Source organism: Erpetoichthys calabaricus, chromosome 3 (assembly GCF_900747795.2).
Source record: "Erpetoichthys calabaricus chromosome 3, fErpCal1.3, whole genome shotgun sequence".
Classification (NCBI taxonomy): domain Eukaryota; kingdom Metazoa; phylum Chordata; class Cladistia; order Polypteriformes; family Polypteridae; genus Erpetoichthys; species Erpetoichthys calabaricus.
Genome location: NC_041396.2, coordinates 291,152,476 through 291,166,726, shown reverse-complemented (window position 1 = coordinate 291,166,726; position 14,251 = coordinate 291,152,476). Strand labels below are relative to the sequence as shown.

Sequence of the window (14,251 nt, the reverse complement as noted above, 5' to 3'; positions counted from 1 at the left end):
AACCTCTCCCATTCTGCAAACGCTTCAGAGCCTTTCCTGCACGAACCTCGAGGTTCAAAAACCGCTTCATTCCAAGAGATATAAATGCACTCATTCTGTCCATCAAGTGCTCCCGGTAGAATTATTTGTACTTAGAATTACAATAACTTCACTGTAAACTTGGACAACAGTTGTAATATTGCACAACCTGAGCCACTTTATAAACCATTTGCCCTATCTGCACTATATGTATATGTATATTGTACTTATGCTTTCATATTGTGTATTTCTCATTGTTTTTAATTGTAATATTATTTTATTTTTTATAGAAAAATAAGTTTATGGAGGATTTGCATATTGAATCTCATTGTACCATACAATAACAATAAAGGGATTCAATTCATTAGAAGAGAGCACATATTTGCAGATGATGACTGGCTTCTAAGTTGATTTAGATTTCCAAGAGTTATCTTCTTGGAGTTCTTGATATCATTTTTAAAATGAAATGCAGTAAAGTATGTATATTACATTATACAGATACATTTCTAACTTCATTTAAATAATGCATACTGCTAATAATGTGTGGTCACGGTGGCACAGCGGTAGTGATGAGCTGGCTCCCTGTCCAGGGATTGATCCTGCCTTGCTCTGTATGCTTGCTGGGACTGGTGGGACCCTGGCTGGATAGAATGCTGGATGTAATAAGTAAACATGTACTGTGAAGATATTTCAATGTTCTTTAAAAGTTTTGAAGAATCTGCTTTCTAAGCTTACAAATGGCTTGGCATTTAATACAGGACTTATTATGTGGCGATTGGTTACATGGAGAAAGAAAAGGAAGGACATGAATTGGGGGTTGGTACATTTGAAAGAGGCAGTACTGCTGTATTAAATTATTTCATTGAGGGTCGTGCACGTCCTTCAAAGGGTCTTGCGGGAGACAGAAGCAATCTCTGGACGGGGCGCCAGCTCATCGTTACCACTGCGCCTTTGTACCTCCATGCTTTAATCCACTTCATCATGAAAATGATATCAAGTGTACATCTTAGTATTTAAATTGTTTAGTGAGCAGTAATGTCATGAATATAATGTATTCTGTGTCCTGTTGGCTTAAGAGAATACCCATTTAAGAAGCACGTAGTGATTCACACATGCAGAGCACATAGAAGAACACATACAATACAAAGCATTTAATGTGCTACTTTAGTTACGATGGGATCTGAGAAACTCTGGTAAATTTAACATTGATTTTAAAATTAAGATTACGACGTTCTACTTTAATGACAAAATAAACTCTGAGATTAAAGTGGACATTTCAACCTTTTTTTCACTTTGTCCCTATTTTTTTTTTTCTTTCTCTGTACCCAAATGCGCTTCTGTATGACACTCAGATGGTGGGCTATGACTCGCCTTTTCACGGTGACTTTGATATTTGACCAATTCTTGTTTTATTTCAGTCACTATGCATCTTTAAGATCATGAGTGTCTCTGCCACTTTGTCGTCTTAACACTTTCTACCCTATTACTAGTGGTAACAGTTGTACTTATGTCACAGAGGTCATCTTAAAAGGATGAGAAATTGTGTTTATTAAAAAAATAATAATTCTCAGCAGCTTATTGCATGACATAACCACTGTCAGTTTCACCACTGATATTGAGCATCAGTGTTTGTCCAGTGTCTATTATCACTTAATTGCACAGTGGATAGGGGAGAACTTTGCTATCCAGTGGGTTATTCTCCATGCAGAGGAATTTTGAAGCCAAACTATAGCAGATACAGTTCAGAAAATGCTTGCCACTATGGCAATTCCAAAAAATTGCTCGAGGGGCACTGGACAATGGCTGACCCTGCGCTCTGACCCCAAGGGGTATGCGAAAACTAACAAATTTCTAATGCAAGAAATTATATAAAGCGAAATAAAGAACAAAAAAAAAAAAGATGTTGTAGTCCCAAGATTTTCCTGTGTTGCTCATACACTCTGCTGTGCAAAAACACCCTCTGCCACTGCCAGCTGAAGTGTTGCAGATGCTGTGACAAAAAAAAGAAATCACTATTTAAACTAAACTACATATTAATTTCAGAATGCTTAATTACTTTCTAAGCTTTTGTAATTTAGACATAGGAGGGCATTTCTTTGCAAATTGCTGTATCGGATAGAATGGTTTTCTGATAGAATGTGATGGAATAGAATCCGTGGTGTGCTTCATCATTGCTTCATAATGTGAAGTATTACTGGTATAGAGCCTTGCTGTTTACTGTAACACTGCAAACAAGCACTGGACATAAAACTTGCATGTTGGCTTTATTGATCTGTGTGTTAGCATCAATATTGACAACTCTGTATTCAAAGTGATTATTTAGCTAGAGCAATGCTGTTTTTGCTTTTGTCTAAAAAAGATCACACATTTCTGTCCCAATTCATTTTTAAAAAATTTTCCATATACAGTACTCGTTAGTAGCCTCCTTAGCGTTACATTTTTTTCTTGAAAAAACATGTAAGAAGCGTTGCATTTTTTGGCTTAAAAATGACACAATTATTAAATCTAATCGTTCTACTATTAAACGAGCAAAACGCAAAAAGTACAAAGTCCGAAGTGTAGAAAGTATAATAATGATACAAATAATAATGAATAATAATAATAAATATTCTGCTAATACCATACAGTATATACTGTCAAAATGTATAATTTGTGTGGTATACCTTGAAGCATGGTGAAATACACAATCCTACCTCCGTCGGGACAATAGCAGCTGATTTTCTTTCCAGACTGATCATCTTTTGAACTGCACATGTGAGATTGACACAAGCGTCACTTTTGGATTCATCAGTATCACTTTCAATTTCACTGCCTGCAGACAGATTCACTTTGTCATCACTGCTTGTGTTATCATCAAGAGTGTGCAACATACGGGCTGCTGAACAATGTTTTTATGAGGCTAGGAGAAGACGTGTCTGCACCGTTGCCTGGGTAACACTAAGGCCTGTCGCTTAATTAGGACACACCTATATCGTTTCCCAAGCAACCCTTGGCACAAATGCTGTTGGCACTTTTATAGCCTGAGTAATCCTTGGAATCTAACGCTTAGACGAGACACATCTGTACAGTTGCCTGAGTGACGCTGAGGACTAACGCTTTTAGCACTGTTTGTTCAGCCCAAGTGATGCTTAGGTCTAACACGAAGGAGGTTAAAAACTTGTTCAAATTTTTAATAGTGGCTAATTAAAAAAAAAAAAAACCCAAAAAATCCTTATTTGCCAAAATTTCTTAAATATGTAGCCTTTTTAAACAATCTTTTCAATTACTTCAAAGTTTGCCGTCTATGGGAGAAAATACTGTCAAAAAAATAAGTAGATACAAAAAAGGCCTTGAAAAATCGTTCACTAAGTAAAGGTTTATTTTAACAAAAGACACTGAAATACACAAAGCTCTAAGAAAATAAAGGAATTGTCTGAAAAGGCTAGGTAATCCATAGCACCAAAGTCCCAAAACAGAATCCAAGGACAGTCAAAAACAGAGTACAGGTTCAAAAATCAAGGAATTCACAAAGCAATAGCAAAGGCACAGTTAAACACAAGAAACACTCCACTACCTAGCATGTACGAAGTGAACTGTCAGGAACAATGGAAAGCCCTTCCAATATATAGGTTGGAGGGCAGTTCCTGGTGGTGATTGGCAGGGGGTGGTGATTGGCAGGTGCTTCTGCCCCTTGGGGAACCACCCACAAAACACATAGGATGTAATCAAATAAACATGAAGGATATACATAATAAGCAAAAGAAACATTAATACAAATAAATGAAACAAAATGGACAAGAAACACTACTTTGAAAAAGTTGCCTATTGTTTGGACATAAAACTGGGATGCATATAATTAAAAAAAAAAAAAAAAAAATGTTTTCTATTATAGATAAAAGGATCAGTTCTTTTCAAACATCAGTACAGCCAAGGAGGCCAAAGAGATGACGTAGCTGGAGCTGCAGGAATTGTGTGGCCTTGAGGCAGCTGACAGCAGCACCACCTGCCCAATTGTCCCTGGAAGGACCAGCCAAGTAGTAATTTGGAGCATATGTTTAATGAAAATTATAAATCGGGCATGCAGTGGCATCAATGAGCTGTGTTCTGGTAGCTGCTGACATACATCTGGAAACTACCTGGGAAAGACTTCAGTTTCTCAGTTAGACAAACCATTTAAGTACTGGCCAGTTAAAGTACAGTTTCTCACTTTGGCTAAGATGTGCACTGTCACATATTGTTAATGAAACCAGAAACAAGTTTACAGCTGGAAACATGCAAAGATGCATCTGTTCACCAAAAGTAATCTGCCACTTTTAAAAATGGGGTTCGAATCTATTCTATGCAATGTACAGTACCCTACTTTGACTGCATTATACTGGTCTTTGCATATTTACAGATGTTTGCTTCCTCATGAAATGTAAAATTATATCTGACTTAACAGCATAGGTAATCAGCTTTTTTTTGAAGGAGTAGATATTTCTCGATATTTTTACTGCTTTACAGTGGGTTTAAATTAGAATAATTTACATTGTTACCATTTTTCAAAAGAATAAGTTATTGGTGTTTTTCTGATTAGGTTGTGTTAAAAGATAAACAATCCTGACTATATTTATTGTTTCTTGTCTCTACAGTCCCAAAGTGGATGAAAGTTGCTTCTTGCCTGACCCTTGCACTTCTACGGTGGACATCTTTTCATGGGTCTTTGTTTCCTCATCTCAGTGTAAGTTTGAAGAAACATGAGCTGTTAAAGTTGGGTGATCAGAAACATGGCTTTATTTATAATACATTGAGTTATTTAAAAATGTAAAAAATACACCTCTAATAAAGTTATAGAACTTTGCCATAAGAAAATGTGTTAATAAAAAAGTCTTAATTTTAAAGATTTATTAAAAGAAGCACAGTAACCATTTTTGGCTGTTAAGGGTTGCCAAGTTTTCCCAGATGCCAGCCAAATGCCTTTGCTCCATAAAGTGATTGATGATGATAAACCTGATAAAGGTGTATTTCAACTGTATGGAAAAATTATGTATATTGAAAAGAAACACTTCAAAGCCTAATTTCATTATGGTGTCGTTAAAATGCTGCTTCACCATCATAATTACTAAATTTAATTTTATATGATGTAGGAGTGGGCAGTATGGTCAAATTCCATATCATGGTATAATTCAAAATTGTGATGATTTCAGTAGATGCCGGTATAATGTACTGTTTGTATATACTTTTTTTATAATGAAATGTATTCTTGAACAAATAAAAATGTATTAATGATTAACTGTTAAACACAAGTAAGCCTTTGTCAACCCCCACTGGTCTAATGGATTTGATAGCCCAGCCTGAACAGAAAACAGAGCAACTACTTTCTTACTCACTGAGACATGCTACATCCCAGAATACACAGGACAAGAGACAGTTTTTTCTGTCTTCTCTCCCTGCCTCAAACTGTAGACTTTAAACATTCCTACACCTGTCCAACCTGCCTAATCCAGTTTAGAGTGGTAGTGGACTAGAACCAGCATAATCGGGTTGAACTGTACATCACTCTATGTAATAATGTAAAAAGTGTTAGGCCCACTTATTACACACAGTTCATGCACAAGTTAATACGTAGCCAATATGTGTAAGCCACTAACTAATATACATATTTGCCAGTTTGAGATTTGTTTTTTGTATTTAAATGTTTTGGAAGTTTTACACTAAAGTGCATCATACTGATAAAATGTTTTTTTTCCTTTCTAAATCCATACTGCAAGAAACATTTCATCCACCTTGTCAGATCAACCAAAATATATATTGCCCATTTCTAATATGAGGTCATTCCATCTTAAAGTTCTTCATGGGTACTGTACAGAATATTTGCTTCCATACCTTTTACAGTTGAGGTTTAGGAAGTTTAAGTGATTCATTCAGGGTCATATAACACTAGTTAGGCCTATACTTTCTGTTTTATTTTCTGTTTCATGCATTTGCCATTTGATTGTAATCCTGACTTTAAGCTGAAAAAAAGTTATATCCTACACATTTGCTTTGTTTAAAGAATTATTGGTATCTATATGGTTGCGAGACATGGATGCTATCCAGTGACCTGAAACCAAGACTGGACTCCTTTGGTACTGTGTCTCTCTCCTTGGGTACCGCTGGTTGGACTTTGTGTCAAATGAGCAGTTGCTCATGGAGTCCCGAATGAGGCACATTACCTGCATTGTGAGGGAGCGTCAGTTACGGCACTACGGCCATGTGGCACGTTTCCCTGAGGGTGATCCAGATCGTTAAATCCACATTGTTGGGGACCCGAGTGGCTGGACCAGGCCAAGGGGTTGCCCATGTAACACCTTGCTGCGGCAGATAGAGGGTCATTTCTGGAGGGTGGGACTGGACTCTGCCTGGGGGGTTGCCAACCGGGATCCCGAGTTGTATTGTCGTGTAGTGGGTGCGGCAACGCACTGTACCGGTCCATGCTCCCCAACTTGACTTGACTTGGTATCTAAAGTTGGTTAAATACTGTTTGTTTTTCCCTAATATTAAATTGTTGTAATATGTAAGTTGCTTGGGGTAAAGGTGTCAGGTCCGCAAATGGATTTTAAATGCTGCTTGTATGTGAATTTTCATTTGTACAGTAAACTGATGCCTGAAGTGTTATTTCTGATTATAAGTTACAATTTGTAGCTTAGTAAAGCATTTGAATAATTAAGTATTCCCCTGGTCTCATCTATCAAAACATTTTGCTAAATGAAAGTGAAATTATATTTATCTGTGGGAACTGTATAAAGTAATTTATTACTTAATCTTTAATCTTTATTTTGAGAAATTAACAGCATGTACCATTTTAAGGTACTTTATAAGGATTGCAAGTTTACTGTACAGTTTTGCATGTATCATACCCAATTACTAATGGGAAACTGGAAGGTCTTGTAGGTTCTGGTAAGTAAAAAAGGACAAGTCTTCATATTATTTACAAATGTATTATAACTTTTTGATGTGTGTGGTGCAACAGTTTTTCCACTAATAATGTAGAGATGATTGTAGTGACAAATGTGTACTTCCTATTTCACTTCATAAATACGTTCATAAAATGAAAACCAACATTAGTGACTTGGAGAAAAGACAAAGGCTTTTTTTTTTATTCACTTTTTTTTTTTTATTTCCTCAGATGAGCAGTGATGACATGATAACAGAGTTTTCACAGGCCATGGACTGGTAAGTGGGAACACTTAAAATCTGCATCTTGAACATCCTTAAATTCTGAATTGATTACTAAGTTTCAAAATCTTGTTTAAACAATCATTTTTATTTAACAATGATGAACTGGCAATCGTATTAAATAAAGCTTGTACAGTAGGTAAAAGCCATGAGTGATCACGTCTGCATCTGTACCGTATGTACCTAAACTTTCACAATATGGCTATTTACATATTGCTAACTTCCTGAATCCTCCAAATTGGTAACTTGACATTTGCATGTCAATATTTTGTCCCCTCCAACATAAACCAGAAAAAACCCTTTGCAGACGATAACATTCAACGTAAAAGTGCAGCTTTATTTTCAGAGCAGGTATCTACTTCTGCCCTTGTTCCTTTATAAGAGGAGTGATTCATTTTGAATCTGTATCCTAATCAACGAGATGTGAGGTGGTGCTTTTGTATAGTACAGTGCACCGTGTCATTATTCCTACAGTATCCTACAGATAATCTGTAAGAAGCTACCAATGTTTTAAAACTTGGTTTGCTACTGAACTGCCTATGTGAAGTAGAGCATAGAGGGCCACGTGTATCTTAAGCAGTGCTTTAGAACTGTATGTGCTCAGTCGAGAAGAATGTTTTGGGGTCAGTTTCAGGGGATAAAAACACATTTTTTGATTGCTCTGTTAGCCTGTTTCAGTTCCGCAAGAATGACAGGAAAGAGAAATGGTGGAAAAAAAATACCATCCGGAAACACTCTTATTTGACATCTTAAACTTTTTGGTGTCGGGCAGTATTAAAACAGCAGTCTGAACCCTATGTAATCTCAATTGCATATCAATGTTAAACATGTTTTGTAATGATATTAACAAAAGCAGTTTGTCCTGGGTGGAACTAGACACAATTGATAAAATGAAACCAGAATTATACTCCTCAGCCAAATTTTATTTTATAGACTATTTTCCTTGTATTTAGGTGCATTTCCAAACATCAAATTGAGTATGTTAACAATCGGCTAATCTTTACGACCATAACATTCTAGCAAGAAATGAATGGACCGTCATTTTTAAGGTGCTTCAGATGAATAGCAGAACTGTTTAAAGACTAGATGGTTTTGTTTGATCCAATGCTGCCTGGGGCATGATGGTTGAAAATACTGAGCAATAGACCCAATTTCTGCAGAGCCCAAATGGAGAAACGTGCTGTTTTAACAATATCAGATGTAAATCTTATTTTATTGTAAGAGAAGTTCTTCATATATTAATACATTCATCTGCTGAATGCCAATACCAGAGGCAATGCTCATTTAACTACTAACCTTCCATACTTCGGTCTTTTATTGCTTTCCATTTCTGGCAATTAGTGACATCCCCTGCACATTAATTGCATTTTGATTAATTAATGCATGCATTTGAATTTAGTGTACATAATGCTAAGAGAGTGCATGAAGTTTAAGTGTTTTGAAGTGACATCCACATTGTCAAAGTCAAAAGGTACAACATTCACTCCTTCACTTAAGTTCAGTATTACACTTTTTACCACATTTACTTTGTTTGTATTTATGCGCATAATGGCAACATTCAAATCTGACATTGCTAAGCTTGTGTTTCAAAGTGGTTGTTCATTCTACAATCCGTTGTAATAGCATGGAATAAAAGGTGATTCAAAGGTTGGGAGATTGAAAGAATTAATGCAATAGCTGCTGGGAATTAAGGCATTGACTTTTCCAGGTGTTGGCTCTCCATGCTGACATCAAGGTGAATTTAAGAGTCTCCTGCAGTGAAGAAGATTGGTTATGGAGGAGAGAGGTTGAGAGTTTGAAGAATAACAGTGAGAAAGAGAAGAGGGATGGATCAATACTAATAAGCTGAAGTGGATTGGCTAGTAGCAGAATAGAAGTCAAAGTTGTTAATTCGTGCTAAACAGTTGCAGTTACTGCAGTTGCAGTTGCAGTAACAGTTGTTACTTTAATTTTGTCACTTGAATAAATAATATAATACTGTATGTCCCTGATTGACTTACAAGAAATTGTTGGCTATTTGCAGATTGATAATACCTTTTATTATCCCTGTGTCTTTGTGAGCTTCCCTCAGGTGCTCTGGTTTCTTCCCATTGTTCATAATCATATAGGTTAGGTGAGCTGACGTTGTTAAATTGGCCCAATGTGTGTGTTTGCCATACAGTGTGCTGACACTCTGTCCAAATTGGCCTTCCTTTAGTGTTAGATTAGTATTGGCTTTCGGACACGGTACCGGCAAGGTGTGTAGCATAATCATGTGCTCCTTTGCTTTGCTACAGGCTATGATTCCACTTTCAAATTCTCAAGTGCTTCGAGTAGCCTCTTGGGGGGTCTTCTGTCCATGAAAAAGTCTAAAGTACTTTGAATGGGAGGCTTCCCCTTTAAGGGGATAATTTTCCATTAAACCTACAGCGTAACTCCATGCCTTGCTAGAAGCAGTGGTTCCCCTTTGAATACTATAGTACTGGTCTTATTAAACTTTTGAATCTGAGGACCCAAGTTAGAAAATTGGTATGTGAACACTCATTAAAATTATAATGGCTGAGGTCTTTAATTGCATTTTAAATCCAGACCTAGATAGGTCTCCTGCCAAAGGGGTGATGACATCTAACACAGCAAAGACAATTAGTTTGTAACTGATCACAACTTATCAGACCCCTGGAGATTTCTAAACCCAAACTCAAGAGCATATTCCTTCTACTCACCAATGCATCATTGCTACTCATGAATTGATTATTTCTTTGTAGATAATTTCTACAAATACATCCTTAGAGGATTCTGTAGGAAACAATTAAGGCTTTCTTAAGAGGACAAATTATCTCCTATCTTTCCCACAGAAGTAAATTGGAAACCAAAAAGGTATCGGAGCTAATCAGTGAAATTACTAGAATAGATCAAGAACAATCCAGGTTTCCAAATGAGGCACTTCATAGGAAAAGACAGACTCTGCATTCAGAAGTCAACCTCTTGACAACTAAAGAAACAGAACAACTCATTTTTAAATCAAGACATCATTACTATGAACATGGAGAGAAAGCTAATAAGATCTTAGCTCAACAAATCCAGAAGCAGGAAGTTTGCAATGCAATTACCAACATAGACGGGAGACAAAATTATTGACCATATAAATATAAAGCACACATTTAGAGACTACTATAAGTCCTTGTATTCTGAGTTTAAAGACAAGACACAATCTAATGCATTTCTGGATGCATTACAGATACCACAAATAGATACTCTCAGTCCAGAGGAATTGGATAAACCTCTGGCACTATTAGAATTACTTGATACTATAAACTCACTTCAGTGTGGGAAAGCAGCAGGCCCTGATGGCTAACCTGCTGAATTTTATAAGAAATTCTCAATTAAGCTATCTCCCATTTTATTAGCCACATTTACTGAAGCTGGAGACAATACAATTCTAACTCAACCTTTTTACTAAGCATCAATTACTGTCTTTCCTAAGCAAAATAAGGACTTATTACAATGTGCATCATACAGACCAATTTCACTTTTGAATAATGATGTTAGGCAGCACGGTGGCACAGTGGTAGCGGTGCTGCCTCGTAGTAAGGAGACCTGGGTTCGCTTCCCAGGTCCTCCCTGTGAGGAGTTTGCATGTTCTCCCCATGTCTGCGTGGATTTCCTCCAAAGACATGCAGGTTAGGTGCATTGCCAATCATAAATTGTGCCTAGTGTGTGCTTGGTGTGTGGGTGTGTGTGCCCTGCGGTGGGCTGGCACCCTGCCAAGGGATTTGTTCCTGCCTTGCGCCCTGTGTTGGCTACACCCCGTGACCCTGTGTTAGGATATAGCGGGTTGGATGATGGATGGGTGGATAATGATGTTAAGAAACTCTCTGATGTCCAAGCTAGAAGGATAGAAAAAGTTCTTCCTTCGGTAATATCACAAGACCAAATTGGATTCATTAAAGGCAGACACTTGGCTTTGATTCTTCGATGCCTGTTTAATCTAACACATTCACCCACAAAGTCTAACACCCTGGAAATGATTATATCGTTGGATGCAGAAAAAGCATTTGCTATGGCTGAATTGAACTACCTTATTACTACATTGGAGAAATTTTGGGTTTGGCCTGAACATTTGTGCATAGATCAAACTACTGTATACCAGTCCAGAAGCTTCAGTTTGTATTAACAACATTAATTCAGACTACTTCAAACTAGAACGTGGTACTAGACAAGAATGCCTCTTGTCACCACTGCTTTTTGCATTTGCCATTGAGCCACTGGCAGTTCACTGTTAAATGCTTATGAGATAAAGGGGATTATCAGAGAAGGACTTGAACAGAAAATTTCTCTATATGCAAGTGATATGGTACTGTATATATCAGATCTACAGAATACTGTGCCTGTAGTCCTATCAACACTAACAATTTCAGAAGATTTCTGGTCGCAGAATTAATTTGACTAAAATTGTGCTCATTCCAGTGAATTCTCAAGCACATATTATTAGATTGGAGACCTTCCCTTTTATCATTGCAGATCAGTTTAAATACCTAGGTGTTTAACATCAAAAGTAAACATAAAGCTCTTTATCAACAAAATTTTGCCGTCTGTTTGGAAAAAATTAAGCAAGACTTGCATAGATGGTCTACCCTTCATCTCACTTTAGCTGGAAGAGTTAACATTGTCAAGATGAATATCCTTCCTAAGCTTCTTTTTCTATTTCAAAACATTCCAATATTCATCAGTAAATCTTTTTTTTAAGAAATTAGATTCAACCATAACCTCTTTTATTTGGAATTCAAAACACGTATCCAAAGGGCGACCCTACAAAGACCTAAGGCAGAAAGTGGCATGGCTCTACCTAACTTTCAATTTTATTACTGGGTAGCAAATATGCAAGCTATAAAAACATGGACATTGACACAAATAGATGAACATACAGTACATTGGCTTGGTCCTCAATAGAAATAAAATCATGCAGTACTTCTTTATATTCCTTGCTTTGTACACCAATAAGTACAAGTCATCGCCAATATACTAACAACCTAATTGTGCTTCACTCACTCAGAATATGGAACCAATGTAGGAAGAATTTTAAGGTAGAGAAGCTTTTATCTGTGGCACCTCTTCACGAGTACCACATTTTACCTCCCTCTCTCAAACGTACTAGGACAGGATCTCTGTAATGTATGAAAACATTTTACAGTCCTTTCTTTTCAACAATCCAAGAGTACAATGGGAAAAGGATCTCTCACTTAACATTTCAGTATAGGAGTGGAAGGTAGCAATGCAAAGAATTCACTCGAGCTCCATATGCGCAAAGCATACAATTATTCAACTTAAAATTATATATCAAGCCCATCTGTCTCATTTAAAATTGTCCAAAATGGTTCCAGGGCAAGATCCAAACTGTGAATGTTGCAATCATGTTCTAGCCTCACTGGGACACATGTTTTGGAGGTGCACCAAAATAACATCATTCTGGACCAAAATCTTTAAAAGCCTTTCAGACAGCCTTGGAGTCACAATCTCACTAACAGCTGTGTTTGGTGTACTTCCAGGTGGGCTTAAAGTGGAGAAGGACAACAAACTGTGATTGCCTTTACTACAGTAGTGGCATGTAGACTTATCTTGCTCAACAGGAAGAATCCTAACTCACCTATTCTAAGACAGTGGGTAACTGATGTTATATACTATTTGAAATTGGAAAAAAATCAAATTCTCACTTAGAGGATCTGTTCAAAACTTTATTAAAACCTGGCAGAATCTAATAAATAACATTTTAGAATAAACATTTAAATTGAGGACGCAGATTCTCTCTCCTTTCTTATTCCATTTATTTTTATTCATTTATTAATTTATTTACTAGTTTAAAGTTTTACTCTGCTGGCCTAGCTCTCTTTCTCATGGGTGGGGTTTGATTTGTTTCAAACCTAATATTGTTAAACTTGACTTGCTTGTATGGAATGTTATTTGATTTTTATCATAATGACAGCGGAGTTGCAAGAGACAGGTAACTGACTATATAATAAAAAATTGGAGAAAAATGGAAGAGAGTATTTTTTTTAAAGAATTCACCATGTATCCATTTTCCAAACCCACTTATTCAGAGCAGGGTCGTGGTTCAGCAGGAACCTATCCCAGAAAGTATGGAATGCAAGGCAGGAACAATCCCCAGACAGGGCTCAAGTCCATTACAGAGAAAACACGCACACCAGGACAAATTTAACATTACCAGTCCACCTAACCTGCATGTCCTTGAATTGTCGAAGAAAACCAGAGCACCTGGAGGAGTCCCAAACGCAGACAAGGAAAACATGAAAAATCCACAGCTCACCTTGAGCTTGAACCTAAAACAGTAATTATTTAAAATAGGAATAGATTCCTGATGTATATCTATGCCAGTGAAATGCTTGAAAAATTCTTAGGGTACAGTGTCAGGGTATGAGGACTTTGGAAAGCATAGTATTGAAGGTCACTTAGTACCAGATAAGAATTGAAACAGTTCAACAATTAATTGGTGCAGTTTATTTACTTTGTCTAAAAAAAAAAATACATTTTAAATAACATTTTTCAAATGAGCTCCGCCATTAACAATTCAGTTTTCTAAATGAGTTTGCAAATAGTCCAATCTACCTTGGTTTCCATTTAACAATTCAGTTAACCTGTGAAAAAAGTCAAATTATTTAAAATGAATAAATATCCACTACCTTAATTTTATACTGGTGTTGGGATAAATCTTGCTGAATAATTCAGCACACAGTCCAATATGAAATATTCAACTGTATCAACTAACATCTTGCTGAACGTCTACAGTGTGTTTCAACCTTTACATAGTTTGTTCTTACAGTTCCCAATGGTCTAACATTACCATTTTATTGATATTTATGCAGACTACTTTAAAATATCACGAGAAGGGATTCTTCCTTGTAAAGGCACATTAAACTTTATGTAAAATCTTCTTTGCATGTCCATTACAGATTCACTGTAGATTCAACGTATGCCTCAACAGTGAACCAGCAACGAGGCACTGACCAGTTCTACGTTACCACCAATACTGTATTTAGCTTACAGCAGTGCCATGGCACATTAT

The 14,251-nt window shown here is 36.7% G+C and overlaps 1 protein-coding gene across 3 annotated transcripts in view; it reads left to right on the top strand.

Moving 5' to 3' along the window:
- aaas (achalasia, adrenocortical insufficiency, alacrimia) overlaps positions 1–14,251 on the top strand; it is a 137,036-nt gene that overhangs the window by 57,112 nt on the left and 65,673 nt on the right. For all 3 annotated transcript variants that reach the window (XM_051924357.1, XM_028798517.2, XM_028798516.2), the window contains exons 5-6: positions 4,629–4,717; positions 7,145–7,191. In XM_051924357.1, the coding sequence (XP_051780317.1) occupies positions 4,629–4,717; positions 7,145–7,191 (136 nt within the window). The remainder of the gene's footprint in view (positions 1–4,628; positions 4,718–7,144; positions 7,192–14,251) is intronic.